At 36.1% G+C, this 18,631-nt stretch overlaps 2 protein-coding genes across 3 annotated transcripts in view; one reads left to right on the top strand and one right to left on the bottom strand.

Annotated features, from left to right (window-relative positions):
• Positions 1-12,339, top strand: part of LOC119069314 (3-hydroxy-3-methylglutaryl-coenzyme A reductase) — a 30,589-nt gene extending 18,250 nt beyond the window's left edge. For both annotated transcript variants that reach the window (XM_037173365.1, XM_037173366.1), the window contains 6 exons: positions 911-1,303; positions 6,901-6,988; positions 7,059-7,514; positions 7,586-7,705; positions 7,874-9,499; positions 9,570-12,339. In XM_037173365.1, coding sequence (XP_037029260.1) covers positions 1,009-1,303; positions 6,901-6,988; positions 7,059-7,514; positions 7,586-7,705; positions 7,874-9,499; positions 9,570-9,669 — 2,685 coding nt within the window. In that variant the 5' untranslated portion in view covers positions 911-1,008 and the 3' untranslated portion in view covers positions 9,670-12,339. The remainder of the gene's footprint in view (positions 1-910; positions 1,304-6,900; positions 6,989-7,058; positions 7,515-7,585; positions 7,706-7,873; positions 9,500-9,569) is intronic.
• Positions 12,340-15,827: 3,488 nt separating this feature from the next.
• LOC119069315 (puff-specific protein Bx42) lies at positions 15,828-17,769 on the bottom strand. The gene is made up of 2 exons (XM_037173367.1): positions 17,428-17,769; positions 15,828-17,362 (listed from the first exon to the last, which is right to left on the bottom strand). The coding sequence occupies exons 1-2, from the start codon at positions 17,648-17,650 to the stop codon at positions 15,930-15,932; spliced, it is 1,656 nt and encodes a 551-aa protein (XP_037029262.1). The 5' UTR covers positions 17,651-17,769; the 3' UTR covers positions 15,828-15,929.
• Positions 17,770-18,631: the final 862 nt, after the last annotated feature.

An 18,631-nucleotide genomic window follows, 5' to 3' on the forward strand; every position in this document is an offset into this window, starting at 1 on the left:
TATAATTTTAGACGATATTATCGTCCTGGATACTATCGTCTAAAAAACGATAATATCGTTACTGACGATATTGACCGTGTAGTTATGTCGCCTCATCCAATAAAAGCATATACACTAGGATGTATTGATTATTGATATGACCATCAGGCCCTCGGGGAGTCAGGTCCAAATGTTTTTATTTCCTAATAGTTACTACATACCACACAACACAGGTAATAGTTTCCGAGTAAAATTTCATCAAGTTAATAATGTTCGTCTAAACTATTAGTCCTGTGATAAAATATGCATGAAATGTTCGTCAGTGGATTACGGAAATGACATATAATACATCATAATCCCACAGGAGTTTTAGTTCAGGCTGAAACCAATGTAACCACTTAAAAGACCTATCGACCACTACTGCCAGAGGCGTGCAGAGCAATGGGAATATCGTTAGAACAAATGTGTGTAATTTCACTCGAGTTAACGTCTACATAGTGCTCCACACAGAAATATATTGGGATGATAATAAACGGATTATTAAAAAAAAAAAAAAAAGTTAACGAAATCCAATCCATGTAAATATGTGATGAGCGAAATAGCACAATTAATTTTACTCCGAAATGAGTAATTGTGATCGATGGCTAAAATATACCACATGTTATACGAAAATCTGCAACTACTTAACATTAATTAAACATTGTTGTTGTGCGGCTTCTTCTCTTTTCCATTGAAATTCGGTTTTTTTTCTCGCAAATTTTTAGTCAACATACATAAAACATCAATTTTGCGGATCTATCGTAAATTGTTGAATTTATTGAAACAATATTCGCTAATGTTAGAATAAATAATTCCTATATTTGTTTAGATTGCATAAATTAAGTTTATTTTTGTTCACGTGCATTAAAATAAAATTTCTATTCTATTTCAGCTAAGAAGTAGAAGAAAACACAACCAGTGGAACCCGAATAAGAAACACCAAACGAGAGATAAATTTCGTAAAGGAAAAGAAAACTCAAATTCATTATCATGATTTGCCGATTGTTTCGTGCACATGGCGAATTCTGTGCTTCACATCCTTGGGAGGTTATTGTTGCGCTGTTAACATTAACGGCGTGCATTTTAACGGTGGACAAAGGCAGCGAAAATACATCGACCACTCGGCCCCGGCAGTGTCAAGGATGGCGTGACTCGTGCGAAGGATTCGAAGCCGAATATAATGCGGCTGATGTCATACTGATGACCATCGTCAGATGTTCAGCCGTTCTATATTCGTACTATCAATTTTTGAATTTACACAAATTCGGATCAAAGTACATATTGGGTAAGTCGAGTCAAGTGTTGTTGATTTTCATTAATTTTTTTTTTTTTTCGTTGTTGTTCAATTGTATTTGTTCTCATTCACACATGTTGTTCGAAATGATTTATTATGCTAATATTTACACGGTGCTAACGGACGTTAGTCAATTCTATGTTCTTTTACGTGAAATATGTTCGAAGATTCTTTATTGCAAATGTTGAAAAAAAAAATTGTTTAAATAGAAATACCAACAACACTCCTTCTGCCAACAAAAAAAAAATAGACGAAATCATTAATTGATTATCATTTGCAAATACGTGGCTTAAGGTTGAGGAAGTTTACAATATAAATCTTCGTCGGAAAAAAAATGTTTCTTTCATTCAATAAGTGAGGTAGACGTTTTTTTTTATGAGGCAAAGGATTGTTGTATTAACTAAACAATTCAGTAAAGAGCCGATGCTCACTCGCCCAGCAATGTGATAGTGAAACATTGAAGGTTGTTGTAAATATACTTGACGACACATTTAATAATAACAACACATCGCATTAATTTTCTTCAGGTAATATTCATTTTACCATTATAATGTTGAATAGATGTGGAATATAACCATCATAATAATCAATGATTGAAATAAACACAACATTCTTCTCTTAGTTTTGCTCGTTAAACAATATTATTGCCAAATGTCCATGACTCGGTTCACCATTCATTACATTTATAGCTTAATTTCCTTTCGTTGGAACAACGCTCTTCGGCTAACCATTCAATGTATTTACATTGTTTGTTTGTGTAAACTTTAAAACCATCTTGAGTGATAATAAATGAATGGCTTTTTCGGCTGAAAATGTGTAAACGTTTTTCGGTCGAATGTTTTTTTTATTATTTTTATTGGAAATGTAGAATTTTACATGTGCGCCCTTTGAAGCATATTGCCACTATAAATATTTAAAATAAAACAAGGAAAGGGACAGTCTAGTTCATTAGTAACTCAATTTTTTTATTAGTGTTAAATATGACACGCGCAAACAAAGACTAAAATGCAACATGTGTTCGTTTTGATTTTTTTTTTGCCTAGGTTTCGTTTCAGCTGCCGGTCTGGTAATTTTAATATATACCTCTCATCACACAGGGATGATAGAAGTAGTAAAATACAGCCAGCAAAACGTTTCTTTAACTAACAAAATATCAACTCTACTTGTTATGAATTGGTCTCGAAGTTTTAGCTAGAAATAGGTGAAACTCAAGACATGCAAAACTAACTAAATGGCTTTATAAAGATAAAGTCCTAGACATTGAATTTAGGGTGAATGACCGACCCAGGTTTCCAAACCACGCATCGAAAAAAATATTCCAACTTAAATCTGTAAACAGGTCAACTTCAAATTCAAATGACTGACGTCAAACTGAACTTGATCTGTTTGGTGATTAAACTTTTACTACTATAGCACCGGTACGGAAAACTATTGCGATTGAATCATACTCAATTGATCTATTGCCTTCGTAAGGCGAATGAAATAATTTTGGAGCACCGAGTCTCACTTGAAGTATTAGATTGATCTTGTACTTCAAAGTCTAACATAAGTGAATGTGGATGAAACTTGTAGAATTTGACTTGATTTTCACTTGTACGGAGCCTCATCTGAAGTAGTAGATTCCATTGCCAGTTCTAAATCTCAAATCTAGTTCTTCGAAAGTCGAAGAAACATATGTTAATGTAGATGAATCTTGCACTGAGTGTACCAGTACCTAACTAATCGTAAAAAACACACACAAATTCGTGTAACAAAGCAACAGCACACAGTGCAAATTTCACCAGATCTATTGCCTTCGTAAGGCGAATGAAATTATTTTGCTGCACCGAGTCTCACTTGAAGCATTAGATTGATCTAGTACTTCAAAGTCTAACATAAGTAAATGTGGATGAAACTTGTAGAATTTGACTTGATTTTCACTTGTACGGAGCCTCATCTGAAGTAGTAGATCCCATTGCCAGTTCTAAATCTCAAATCTAGTTCTTCGAAAGTCGAAGAAACATGCGTTAATGTAGATGAATCTTGCAAAATATGTTAAAAAATAGAAAAGTTTCAAACGTAACATTCTTCCAATAAAATGTCTTCCTACCATCAACTTTCCGAATGCATCTTTGTTTCTAGTTGAGTTTGTTGTGCTAATTGAGTCCTTATTTTATGCAGATTTAGACGCTTCTGTATACTGAGGAAATGGTTTTCTTAAAATTTGAAAATTAACGCTTAGCCGAGAAAGGTTTGTCGTCCACATTGTCTTAACGTCGTTGATATAATTTTCGCTGTGTGTAAGAAATAATTGACTTTACGCAAAATTATGATTAGAATCTGAAATCAAGCGAACAACTGTAAACAAATCCATCCACCTACATAGAATGGAAAACGTAAAATCTAATTGGCCATCAATTTCAATATCCCTGTCAATTTCATCGTTTTCTTCTTTCGGTATGGAAAAGTTGAACCTTGTGACATCTTATACCATTGCTCCATGGCTCATTGGTCGTGACTAATGTGTTGAAAAAGCTACACTATAATTTCAGATTTACATAATATTAACACAAGCCGTTTAGTCTGTTACATAATAGAAACGCCGGTATGTCTCTTTTAGCACTTTGATGGGTCATAATAAAATACGAAAATAAACTGACCAACGAAAAATTTGTATAGACCACTCTACCGACTACACCGCACTTGCAAAATTCAACAGGTTCCTTTTTTGTTGGTTCTTCTTTCGCCGAATATTGTACAAAATTTGCATAGTTTATTGTTTCATGAATGAAGTGTTGATGCGACAGCAACGGAGACAAAAAAAATGATAAACAAACGTTTAGTTGTCTAAATGGCAACTTAAGCGAAGGAAAAAGTGATCTGTCGGAGGATTATGTTAACATGAAAAAAGTCAAACGTCATTTGTGCGGCCAGTCATATTTCCCAATCGATGTACCACCGTGAAATCGTAACCAAAGATTCTCAACGTACGCGTATACGTTACGCGTAAGCCTATATATATAAAAGTTAAATCAATTTTAAGTCTACTTAATGAATAGTTTTTTTTCTTTTACTTAATATCGAAAAACCAGTTTTGCCATTGTAAATCTGAATGTGGGACGTCTTTCGGAGAGAACATTAGCGTGTCGTAATGAATTACCGCTGACGAGAAATTATGTTCCTCATTTATTCTATTGAATAGAAATCGAAAGTAAATTTATTACAACAATTTTATACACACGAAAGGAATCGGTGAAGATGAAGTAGAAGAAGAAGAAAAAATAATAAAGAAATTCAAGATAAAATTCAGATTTCACACAAGGTCAACTGAAAATATTGCTCCTAACATTTTTGTTTAGTAATTTAATTACATAATGACCTTTTATAGCTAATTCAATATTGCGTTCACGAGTCAATGGTTATATTTCCGAACGATTAACTTGTTCAAGTTCATTATAATCTAGTTTAAATTATGTGCTGTTCGGTTGGGTAGATGGGTTGCAAAGCTATTTCAACATGGAGAGTGTGTACTTCGAATTAAATTTCTTTTAAGTTGAATCGGCCGTTCAACTTTTTACGACAAACATACAGCGTTACACTTGAAACAAGTTGATGATTTAACATTTTGTGTGTGTACGATCGAGAGAGAAGCGAATTATTCAATTTAACTAATTGAATCGTATCAACGGAACGGATTAAAGATGAAAAAGGTTTAGCCATGTTAAACTGTATTGAGATTAAGATGGATTTATGGGCGATTAAATTTTACTTGTACTCTTTGCACTTTCATGCGGAACGATTTAAACGGGTTTATCAATCAATCAAAATTCAGTCAATCCATAGACTGATCGGTCGATCGGTTACATTAATATTTATATTTATATACATCGGACAGAGGACAAATAGGTCAAAATGATGGGTGTGTTCAAATCTTTTGAACGGTCTTCGAGACGTCTTCTTGGACGCACCTTAACTCATTGACGTGCGTCTTTTCGATAAATGGAAATAAATCTTGCTCTGGAAATAGACTTTATCCGGTTTGTTTTCGCATAAAATATCTCGTTTCGTAGATTACAGTATTCTGAAATATCGCTGCTATATACCAAACGATACAGCCGCATATGCTTCCTATTGGTATTGGCTTCAGAGCCGTTGTGCGTTCACAAATATTGCTCCTGATAATTGAATTGAACATACGATATGCAACGTTTTCTTCAAACAAAAAACGAAAAGAAAAAAAAAACTGTAAACCAGTTCCATTGCAACAATATACTGCATTTGCGCAGAGCCTATTTCCAATTAAACTGTTTCCTCTTCCTACTTTCAAATTGGTGTTGCTTATTATTTAGCAAAAAAAAAAAAACTTTAAGAAACCAAAACGTAATAAAACGTTCATTTCCAATCCATTCATTTACTTTTATGTTCTGTTTTATATCGTCTTGTGGTTAACCCATTCAATGATCTTTCGTAAATGCGTTATCGCTTCGCTTATATTTCGACATACACACAACATTTTTTTAGTGATTGCAATGATTACATCCAAAGTTCAGATATACATTTTTGTGTAAAATAAAAATTTCGCTCTTGAAAAACATAGATCGGCTGTGATGTTGTTATATTCCCCTCCGTGAGTCGACGCTCAAACGTATTTAATCATTCGTAGCAAGAAAGGTTAATCGAATTCAAATTTTAACACCATTCTTCGGGCAATAACAAAGGTAATGTAATGAGATGTGCCGCCAATCAAAAACCATTGAATGGCTCACCGACCGATTTCATTTTCAAACTTGACTTTCACTAAATTGTAGACTTATATACATACTATATACACGCATATATATATAGGTATACCATCCATACCATACCTTTGCGTGATCGTAACAAGATTATACAACAGAGATCATAATGTAAATTATATTGCTGGTATGTTATAATATGTAATTTCATGTCCGTTAATTTAACATACGGAGCAAAGGTGGAAGTTGTTGAATTAAGTAAAAGAGTTTAAACTTATGGAAATTAGCCAAAAATATTTTCGAAATGCTCCAGAAGCTGGCGGTTTCTTTCTTTCATTTGTGGTCATTGTTTCTTTCGTCAAAGAATATCTAACCGAAACAGAGAACCATATATACCATGGTCTACGCATTTTATGATGTACACGTACGCACTGTATACTTATACAGTACAAGTGCTAAGTGCCGTAGTTGTATGCATTTGGGAAAATTTACTTAAAAAGCCACTTTGACTAATCGCACCGTCTTCGCTCCCATAAGTTGCGTTTAAAAAAAACGCTGTCGCTGAGGAGCTTTTATTCCTCCATGCTTCGGAATTATCACAATAGGCTCCAAGGTTATGCATGTGCAAAAACAAAAATCGTTATTAGCTGGATTGACACGTTTTATCAATAATAATTTGCATTGTAACATGTGGCAACAATTCAGGTACTCAAGTGTTTTCTTTGTACACGATTTTTTTTTTGCGCTGATAGGAAAATTAATTCACGAAATTTTCATTTTTATTTTTAACGTCGGTTTTTTAGTCCGTCACATCATCGACCGAAAATGTTAAGACGACAAATTAAATAAATTTTCACATTTGTCTCATTTCAGGCATTGCCGGTCTATTCACGGTATTCTCCAGTTTTATATTCACATCCAGTGTCATTAACTTCCTCGGCAGCGAAGTGTCTGATCTCAAGTAAAACTCAGATTAAATTTGTTTTTAATAGAGTTGTCGGTCCTAATTGATATGCAATTATCCATTGCAGAGATGCACTATTCTTCTTCCTACTGTTAATCGACTTGTCCAAGGCTGGCTATCTGGCACAACTAGCTCTACGAGGTTCGAATCCATCGGAGGTTACACTGAATATAGCTCGTGGTATGGAACTTCTTGGCCCGGCAATTTCATTGGATACACTGGTTGAAACATTGGTCATCGGCGTTGGAACACTGTCCGGCGTACAGCGATTAGAAGTTCTATGCGGATTTGCTGTGATGTCGGTAGTGGTGAATTATGTCGTCTTTATGACCTTCTATCCAGCCTGTTTGTCGTTGATCATGGATCTATCGAAGAACGGTGTTGAGTTGTCGAAAGTGAAGGAACGTGCAAAGGATTCGTTGGCTCTGCACTCATTCATCGAAGAAGATCATAAACCGAATCCGGTCGTGCAAAGAGTGAAGGTCATTATGTCCACCGGCCTGATGCTTGTTCATGCCTACAGGTATTTCATTTGCTTCTCAGTGTTTGTTATGAATATAAAAAAACAAACCATTTGTTCGTGGCTGGTTTTAGTCGCTTTGTGTTCACCGATAAAGACCCGGTATCAACCAATGGTCCATTGCATCTCAATCAGCAACATTCAGTAGCTATGAATCGTACCGAACCGAGTGATGTGTCTGGCTACATTATCAAGTGAGTACGATCGATGTGTCGGGGTTTCATTATGATTAAGCTCTTTCGATTCAATGCTAACCTAACAAATCATTCATTTGTATTATACACCATTCAACGTTACCTAATTGTCGTAATGCTGTCTTGATGCAATTCCGAATCACTAAACAAGTCGTTTTCCTCTTCCAGATGGTTGACAATGAGCGCAGACCAAATCGTTATACTCATCCTACTAATAGCACTGCTAGTCAAATTTATATTCTTCGAGGACCGTGAAGACCTAGCCGACCAATTGCGTCAACAGCAACAGCAACAGCAAATAGCTGCTGCCACACAAGTTGATGCCGACAATCTGGAAGCTGAGACCACACAATCGGAAACTACCACAATGCCAAAGAAAGTACCGAAAGTACCAATGTTCGTGATATCCGACATTACCGAATTTGTCGACCGGTCAACGCAAACTGATTTCGATGACTACGAAGACGATTGCGTCGAAATGAAACAATTTGTTAGTTTGCCGCCTCGCCCGTTAGACGAGTGTTTAGCAATTTTAAACTCAGATGACGGGGCAAGCGTATTAACCGATGAAGAAATAACGCTAATTGTTCGAGGTGGTGGAGGACATTGTCCATTATACAAAATCGAATCAATTATCAACGATCCGGAACGCGGTGTCAAATTGCGACGTAATATTATGTCGGCTGAGGCGAATATACCGCTGGATACGCTAAACAGCTTGTCCTACAAGCATTTTGACTATACTAAAGTGATGAATGCATGCTGTGAGAATGTGTTGGGCTACGTTCAGATACCCGTGGGATATGCCGGCCCATTGTTATTGGATGGATGTAAATATTTTGTACCAATGGCAACGACTGAAGGCGCATTAGTAGCTAGTACTAATCGTGGTTGTAAAGCCCTGTCTGTGCGTGGAGTTTCTAGTTTTGTTGAAGATATCGGAATGACTCGGGCACCATGCGTCAAATTTCCAAACGTTTTACGAGCCTCCATGGCCAAAAGGTGGATAGAACATCCGGATAATTTCGAGAACATCAAAACTGCATTCGACTCAACTAGTCGATTTGCCAGATTACAAGAGGTTTTAATTGCCATGGATGGTCCGCAGCTGTACATTCGATTCCGTGCTCTGACTGGCGATGCAATGGGAATGAATATGGTGTCCAAAGGTGCTGAGATGGCCCTGCGATACATACACAAAGCCTTTCCGGATATGCAAATCATCAGTTTGAGCGGTAATTTCTGTTCGGACAAGAAGCCGGCTGCAATAAACTGGATCAAAGGGCGCGGCAAGCGTGTAGTTTGTGAGTGTATCATTCCAGCGGACAAATTGAAATCGATCTTGAAAACGGATGCCAAAACTTTGGTTCAATGCAACAAATTGAAAAATATGGCCGGAAGTGCTATGGCTGGTAGTATCGGCGGTAATAATGCTCATGCTGCGAATATGGTAACAGCCGTTTACATTGCGTGCGGTCAAGATCCGGCTCAGAATGTGACCAGCAGCAATTGTTCGACGGGAATGGAACTGTACGGAGAAACTGGCGAAGATTTGTACTTGACCTGTACGATGCCATCTTTGGAAGTTGGCACAGTCGGAGGTGGTACCGGCTTACCCGGTCAAAGTGCATGTTTGGAAATGTTGGGCGTTCGAGGAGCGCACAAAACAAATCCGGCGGAAAATTCGAAAACTCTGGCTAAAATAATTTGCGCAACTGTTATGGCCGGTGAACTGAGCTTAATGGCTGCACTCGTCAATAGTGATCTAGTCAAAAGTCATATGCGTCATAATCGGTAAGTAAATGTTTGTTTGTTTTTGATGGTCGGTTTGATGATTGTTCGTGTTTTATTTTGAAATATTCAGATCATCTGTGGCTGTCAATCCAGGTTTTGGATTGAATCTTCCAATGTCAACAGCAACTGCAACATCATCTACGACAACATTAACTACCTCATCGACATAGTTTTACATTATGATTATGTTGGAAATTTATTTTTATTTTTTTCATTCGTTTTATGTTGCAACGAAACGGTTTTTCTTATTATAATTACTTTAATATCGAGTCTGAACAAGAGAGTGCGTGTAAAGACATCGAAAGCGTTTTTTTTAAAATAGATTTTGTAACTTTCGATCGAGTGTTTTGCGTTATTTGGTTTATGGTTGTTATGTGGGAAAAAAGCCTTACGATGCGTGTTGGCGAACTTTTAATAATTATTTCCAATGGTGAACTGTCTTGTTGTGTAAAAACCTATTGTTTGGAAGCTCAAAAAAGCGTTTTTTTTTAATTTTTAATTTTTTAGACGAATAAATTATTCCAATTTAAATGAAATGTATTGACCCTTTACATCAAAGCAAAACAGAACAAACATATTTGCAACTTTGCTGCACTAAATATATTTCCTTTCAATGTTCTGTTTCTCACCTTTTATTATCGGAAATGAATGAAACCTGTTACTTCTCATGTCTCCTTTTTTCACACTGACCAGAGACTAACATTAGGTCCAGTTTAAACCACAACACAATTGACCTTATTCTGGAAGATACACGGATATTCTTCCTCTCGTATCGAAAACACATTACGAAGTCTGTGCAACCTAAATGATAAGAAAAGAAATTGATCAAAAAATCGAAAAATGATTTCAAGTTATGTAAGGGTATACCGTTCAGACTTGGTTGCAGTACCTTTTTTATATATACGAAAAAAAAAATATTTTTTTTATTATTATTAGCAAATTGGTTAAACGATTTAGTCGGAGGTGTGTATGAGTCATAAAATTTAGCTGTAGATTTATCTAATATAAAATGCAAGACAATAATTATGAGTATTAAGTGAATCGAAATATTAATTTTTTTCTTACAAAATTTCATCTCAAATTCGTTTTTAATCTAAAAGAGAAAAGTTTGCGAATTTTCGCTTTGTATGGGGGGTTGTGTTTATAAGAAGAAAGAGCAGAATCGGAAACTTAATTTTTTGTGTTGTTTTTAATCTACTTACAGAGTTTTTGGTTTTATTTTATTTAATTTTTTTTTGTATTATTATTGATAGCAACAGCAGCAGCCTTTTAATTATTTGTTTTTTCTTCTCATCGTTCATTTTGCTGCGTGTGTTCTAATCAAATATTATTATTCATCAGATCATCCATTTTGCTCATTATAATTCTATCTAATTTTAGCAATGTTAATCGATTGATAACAATCACAAAGGAAAACGTCGATGACATTGGTTGTACTTAGCGCAATTTATAAAAATAATTTAAATTGAAATGTTCAGTTTTTCTATTATAATGAACCCAAAACTAAACAAAAAAAAAGTAAGGAAACAGACCAGATCTGTACGCATTACGGTTATTACGGTCTAGGAAGAATGCGTACCGTGTTTCGGTTCAGTTTTTTTTCTTTTCTCAAATTTTATTTGATTTAACAAATGTTGTTTGAGCTAAGATAGTAAGGATTTGAGTCCAACAAAAAAAAAATCGAATTCATCTAAATGCTCAGACGAATGTCATCAATTAATTTTAATTTAGATGTAGCGTTCATCAATAGATAAATTATAACATTTTGTAAGGACGACGAAATTTTTTCCATTTTTTTTTAAATTTTATTTTAATTTCTTCGATAACAACCACATATGGATTGAGAGCCTAAGCATGCATAAATCAGTTCCTCATCAAGCACAGTTTGAAACCTGTGTTGTTACACTAACTTACGACGAAACATTTTCCTTCTGGCACTTTTACTATTTAGAGCGCTATCATCGCTCTGGTGTCCAGCTAATGTATCTAATGTATATTTCCACCAACTTACTTCACAGACCAAATTCAATATCTCTACGAAGTGAAATGATTCAGTGACGCACGTCAAGGAACGCTCCCAAGGGGTCCTCCTATCGTTTGAAAATAAATGTGACAGAATAAACAATTCTAGGTCCTGGGTAGTGTAACAATATGGTATGGTTCCAGGCCGTTGATCTATGAAGGACGGATATATGCATACATTGGCTGTCGGCCTAACAGAGAACCCGATGTTTTGGAATAATGTTTTTGTCTCAAATTCCGTTTTTTTTTCAATGTTAATCAAAATTTGAAAGAAGTTACAAATCAAATCTAAATCAATCAAAATGAAGTGCGGGAACCAAAATTACTCGTCCCCCACTGTTTTTTTTTAAATAAATAATTTTGATTTTCATAAATCAATTTGGTGCTGAAACGACTAATGTAAAAATGGAAATAAAAAACTGAAAAGTTCTTCTGTAAAACAAACAAACAAAATTGTAAATAAATCGTAAAATGGAAAATGCCAAATAAGCTTAACGTTTAAAATGGACCTACGAGTAACGGGGCATGTAATAGAAAATGAAAGGAAAATAGGATTTTTAAAGGATAAAAAGTAATGGTAAAAATGCTGCAAGCGAAAAAGTTTTTATTTTAAAGGAGGAATGAAATTAGCTTAGTTAAATGAAGAAAATTGTTTATTTATTTTTAAGCAAATCCAATAAAATATTTATGTGAAAAATGAAGAAAAAAAACGAAGTTAAATTAAGCAGAGAGAAAAAAGTTCTTTATACCGACTATTATTATACATTGTATGAACACTATCTATCTTGTACTAAAAAGAAACGAATTAGTTAAACTAACACCAATGTTGTTTTATTTGTAGCTGTTTGACTTTTTAACAGGCGGTTGGAGACGGATAATGACATCAGGTCTCTTTTCTCAATTCTACCTGATAGGAGACGGCTCGCCATTTTTCGATACATGTTGCTGCAACAAACCCGGTGACAATTTACCTTTTACTCGACGGATTTTAGTAAAAAAAACATAGCTAACGCCGACCCGTACGAAACACCTATTCGTATCAAAAGCCTTTAATTTGAAACTCTTTATTTTTCTTATTTCATACTCTTCTTTACTGAAAAGCTATTCGCCCTTTGAAATCACTTACATTATCCACTCTTTGCCTTGTTATCATTTACAAATAAATTTTTCGAAGTCAAATTTCATAAATTCCTATTTAAACAGCTTTATACCGCTATTGTTGAAACTCTAACCTAGTCTCGTTTTCGGTGGCCTTTAGCTGAGCGACTTTCCTTTTTACTTTCCTAGAATGTGGTGGTTTTATTAGCACCGACGATTCTAATTCGACTTACACAAAGAAATGGGGTGAATTTATTAGCACCGCCGATTTCTAACTACAAATTGAAACTAGAGATGTTACTCGTCTGAGTGTTCAAAATGTTCTGATCTACAATTATTAAAACCCGGAGATGTTGCTCGCTAGAGGTCTTTCTTTATTGTGATGAATTTTTCTTACAAACTAACGCATTTATACCCTTGTTCAACGGTTACTCGATATGATTTAATTTAAATGACAAAGAAAAGTGACTTAGATTGTAGACAAAAAGTAGAGTGATTTGACGCAGGATTAAATTAAGTAGAAATTATAAATCTTAGATAAAACATTTCATTCCAATTTCAACAGCTATATTTACCTATATTTTCCTATAAATAAACATTTCACAGATGAATATGCTACATATAGCTCTATATGGGTATATGGGTATATTTTCACCAAATGAAAACCGATTTCGGTAAACTTTTTTTTTGCTGAAAGCTATTGATAAGACGCGTAGTTTGACACCAATATCAGGTCATTGGCATAACGTCTCGGGGAGATATGACCAAAAGTGTTTGTTTGTATTCGACATTCCGAGATATTCTCAATAAATCTCAAATGATTTCTGTAAACTCGTTTCCCTGTAGAAACGAACGCCATAATTTCACGATTGCACCAAATGACACGAATCTAAATTTTTAGAAGATTTTTGGTTCCACTGACAAAAAAGTTTCGAAAAACTCACCTGTAGCAGGTAGCTTTGTCTCCAGGTAATCTACATTATCTGTCACAGGTGTATTTTTTGTATGGGGCGCTACAGTTGTGGCAGCTATTGTAGATTACCTGGAGACAAAGTTACCTGCAACAGCTGAGTTTTTCGAAACTTTTTTGTCAGTGTCGTCCTGCTTCGAAGTAAGGTGAAATCACCTCGACCCAAACGTTGCCAAAATTACATTTTTTTCGTATAAAACCTGAAGATCGGTGTCATTCGAAAGCTACAGCATATGACTTCATGTGAAAAATAACTGTGGCTCGATCAGGTTAGTTGGGTGAGTGAAGCAGGTGAAATCAGCTTCACAGTGGTGATAAATGTCATCTTCGAATTTTGACTCGTCAAGACTATATCGAAAAATTTTTAACCATTTTTTTAAACGGTTTTGAGCCAAAGTAACATTTTCTGTGGGGTAACAAACAACAATTGTGAAAACAAAAAATTGCTGGCTATTTATGACCTCCGACAAATATCCCTTTTTTAGACATATCTCTCCCAAATTTTGACCCAACCTCATATTGGGCTTAAACTGCGCGTCTTGAAGATAGCTTTCAGAAAAAAAAAAGTTTACAGAAATCAGTTTACATTTGGTGAAAATATTTCGAGATTTTCATTACATACCAGTAGAATTTCATTACTTATCAGCAAAAATGTATCACATGAAATATTCTTTAGCACTGAAATCGAAATCCGTTTTTCGTATTTTTTTTTCATTTGGAAGGTAATCAAAGGCCGAAAAAGGTTGAAAATTTTTTTTAATTTGGGTCCTCGGACTGAGGCCGATACTAGGCCCTATGTGTATTTATACACAATAAATTAAAATTCTAGGGCTATTTGAAATTTTTGTTTCATTTGGAACGTCGTACGGGGCTTCGTAATTACGCTATGCGCAATTTCTAAGATGTACATTGTACACATTACATAATAATTTTACTTTAACTACATTAACCGGCGCAATAGGCTCCGGGGCTCCGCAATATGTACGGGGATCAGTCGCAGCAAACGCATTGACTGTTCTGATGGCTCGTTTTATTGAAAATTACATGAGATATCGTTTATTTTTGTAAGAAAAAATGAGGACTAAGACCCAGTTTGAATTTGTGTAGCTGTTTGAGAGATGTTTTGATTTCATTGAATGTCGATCAATTTTCTAAACGCTTCTGCAGATTAAATCCACAGATCTTAAATTTGAGAAGAGGTTCAAGGAATTCAAACAACACGAAAATATAACAGAATGAAGATACGCTTCTACTCCATGACTGTATTTAAAGGTGTCCTAATGGAAGTAATTTTTCAAACTGAACGAAGTATTCAAAATAGTGATCTGCATTAAAACCAGTCTGAAATGATCTACACATTAAATTCTTGGACTGTATTTGAGGAGAAAAAGAAAAATGAAACACATGTAATACCGGTATTACAGTGTCTGGTATAACCGAAAACCGGTATTGCCAAAAGCCTTCTGTTTTCTTTTTTCTAGCAGTGGACTTTGGACTCATTGTTCTTTTTTCTTCTTCTATTTTTAATAACTACAAAGACCTCATTAGTCACATCTTATTCATGGATTCGTTATCGCTAACAAATGATATCCGTCGTAACGGTTTTGGAAAAATTTTATGAAAATTTATGAAGAGGTTTTCACAAATTTAAGCTTTGGTTGAGCTTTCTTCTACTAAATTATAATAAGCGATAGTCAAGTCACTGTCACTGAGTGCGTGTACAGACATCGAGACAATTACGTAAATTTCGGACTGTCGTCCTACTTGAACACAACCGTCCCCACAAGAGTTTAATAGGAAGGACATAAGAATTTAGATAGAAAAGAAAAGAAATGTAGAGAATCCGATGGTTAGAGATTAAAAGAATCATCTATCTTTAGAAACGGTTTCAGTGGAGTTGCTGTATTACACGGTTGTTGAGACATCTTTTGATTTTTCAATACAAACGTTTACATGAGTTTTCTGCTTAGATTTCACCCAAAAATAACTTCTAAAAGTATTCTTACAAGAAGAGACAGGAAGCTGTAGCAACAACACAAATGTCTCTTCTTGCAAGGACACATTTGGGAGTTTTTTGGATGAGATTTAAGCAGTAGATTCTTGTAAACGTTTTGCGTTATCGACTATTTATTGGGAAGCTGTTGAATCCATGTTATTATCGAGATGTTCCACACTATGTTGACCGTTTACCCCAAGCTCAGCTAATACACGCAAACACAATTAGTGATATACTTCTCGTTGAAATAAATGTTTTTTAATTGGAAATTCAAATAAAACAAAAAATATTTTGACAATTGGAAAAGCAACTAAACCTAAGTAATTGAAAAACCAACATCCCAGTTAATCCCTTCTTCGTTTCTTATCACCACTGCGATCCTTTTCCCGTTCCTTATAACCGTCACGTGAACTCTCCATCTGCTTATCGTCTTTTCGTTTCGGAGCTTTTTTGGCCATGTTCAAGAACTGATCCAAACCAAATGGATCCTCTTCCTTTTCGAATTGAACCGGACCGCTTCTGGCATTTTGAGCCGAACGATCGGTACCACTAAATTCTTTGTCGGGCACAAAACGGTTCGTACTGACAAGTTTCTCCAAATCGGCACCATACGCTTCATTGTCAATAGCTTTGCTCGGTCGGTACAAATGCTGACCCAAAGATCCGGCCTCACGCCATGGCTTATCATATACATTGTACACATCGTCGTCACCGTAGCCGGAGTCCATTCCTTTTGTCGTATTGAACAATCGTTGATCGAACATAGTCTCTCCTCCTGTATTAGTTTTGGCAGGCATACCAAGTGCAATCTGTTCGGAAATATCACGTTCACGTTCGCGTTGCAATTTGGAACGTTTGTCGGGAGCTGCTCGAGCTAGATTTCGGTCACGGACTCTGTCTCGATGTCGTTCTGCACGTAATTCATCACGCTCACGCGTATCTTGATTTTGAGATCCGCCCTCAGCATCAGGCATCCGAATACCAGCACGTTCTTCACGGGCACGCTGTGCCATTTGTCGAAGCATATCTTCCTTCTTTTCTTTCTCCCTCTGTGCCAGTTTCTTTTCAAGTTGTGCTCGTGCTTCAACAGCTTCACGGGCTTTTCGATCGGCAATGTACAAAGCCTCTGCCATTTTCGCGAACTTTTCGTTGATGTGAACTTGCTGCAATCCACGACCATCAGCAGCCAATCGCTTATCCAATGGAATGGTGTAACCTTTGGCATTTTTCCAATTCGAAATGCATGGCGGAACCTTCCATTCCTTTTGCTCTTTGACTGTTACTTTCCGGGATGGCGAATGTAGAACGGGTGCAGGCGGAGATGGAGGTCCACGGGGAATCTTCTTGTTGATTTTAAATTTGGGCGGTTCCATGGGATCGACCTGAGCTTCCACCATTCGTATAACACGCTGCTTCGCACCGGAATTGAATGCATCGCCTTGTTGAGATGGTGTGTACCGAATGTATTGAGCGGGAGCGGCTTTCTCTGCATGCCGGACAGGCATCGCAGCGGCAATCTTTTGACTTGTCAATTTTTCCAACGCCCTGCGGGTTGCTTCAGTCGTTTCTGCAATTGTTTCTTCATCCGGACGCTGTAACGCTTCAGCATCTTCGGACAGAACTTCAGCTGGTAACAACTGATTTATGCTGGAATACACGATTTTATCTTTCCCATGGCCTTGTCGTGCAATGGCATCGTATTTGATTTTTCCATGTTGATCAAGTTGGATTGCGATGGCATTTGATTTTTTGCCGATATTTGCTGGAGCACCCAAACCTAGAGTAAAAAGTATTCGCAAATTAAGAGACGCTGATGGAGGGAATGGGAAATAAATGAAATACCTAAAGGATATTGCACGACTAATATTTCTGGAAACGCGCCTCCATCACCGAAATCAGCTTCCGTTCGAGGTATCCATCCCTTTCTTTGTCCGTACGGTGGAGCAGCGACTTTAGCGCTGACCAATGCACCCAAACTCGGAGCTCCTTGCGCTAGCATTTCCCGTTCATCTTCACGGTCCCAAACAACATTCGTTGGGGCTGGTAATACACTTGATAGAGACATATCGAATGAAATGCGTATCGTTAAACGTTTAGTGAAAACTAAAACTGAATGATCGAACAGCCAAACTTCAACTAACTTATTTTCGTCACCAATCTGACATTTTGTTTGTCAAGATGTAAACTTTTCTTTAATGTTGGTACACCTGTAAATGTCAACTTATGAACGACACCGAAATCCCAGCAGCAAAGAATGTGTCAGATAGATGCTTGCACTTTCCTTTACAATGACATGTAAACCCTTTTCATGTCTGGACAAAAAACGTCGTTTCTGGTCGAAGTTAAATTTTATGGAGTTTTTGCCACCATAAACCAATGCCAATGTATGATCAGTGAACTTTGTGCGAAATTTTCATAAAGGTTGTAGACTTTCGCAGATTTTCTTACTGATTTGGGTGAATTTAATGAACCGAAGGGTAAATTTGAGCAAGATTCTGAAAGAACAGATTAAGACGTTTTCGAGTTGATCACGAAAGCGGTGGCATTAAAATGTTCCTGTGGCGCTAACTAGGTTTGTAAAACTTTATATGACGATTTCAACCTAACAAAAAAAGGTTGTCAGTTGACTTCTCACCCTACCGGTGCTTCTCACACATAATGTAATGAATGTAAACAAAATTTTCCAGTGGCGCCAACTAAGTTTGAGAAACTTTATATGACGATTTAAACTTTTAAAAAAAATGTTTTCAAGTTGACTTGTCCAACAATATGTAATGAGTACGTTTAACAAATTTGATTTCCCCCGCCATCGTGAGTGTTCAGCCTGTTCTTTGAGAACCTTGCCTTCGTGAGTGTCTTAACCTGTTCTTTCAGAACTTTGAATTTTAACGCTTCCTCATATGAGAATGTCATGAATGAGGATGATTCAACTCTGCGTCATTTAGACCCTTTTTACTTTCCATTTTGAATTTTCAGTGCAATATCTCACCCTTTTAGTGAATGTAAAGTGTTATTGACTGATCATTGAGCGATTTCATAACCAGAC

Source organism: Bradysia coprophila (genome assembly GCF_014529535.1).
Source record: "Bradysia coprophila strain Holo2 chromosome X unlocalized genomic scaffold, BU_Bcop_v1 contig_26, whole genome shotgun sequence".
NCBI lineage: Eukaryota > Metazoa > Arthropoda > Insecta > Diptera > Sciaridae > Bradysia > Bradysia coprophila.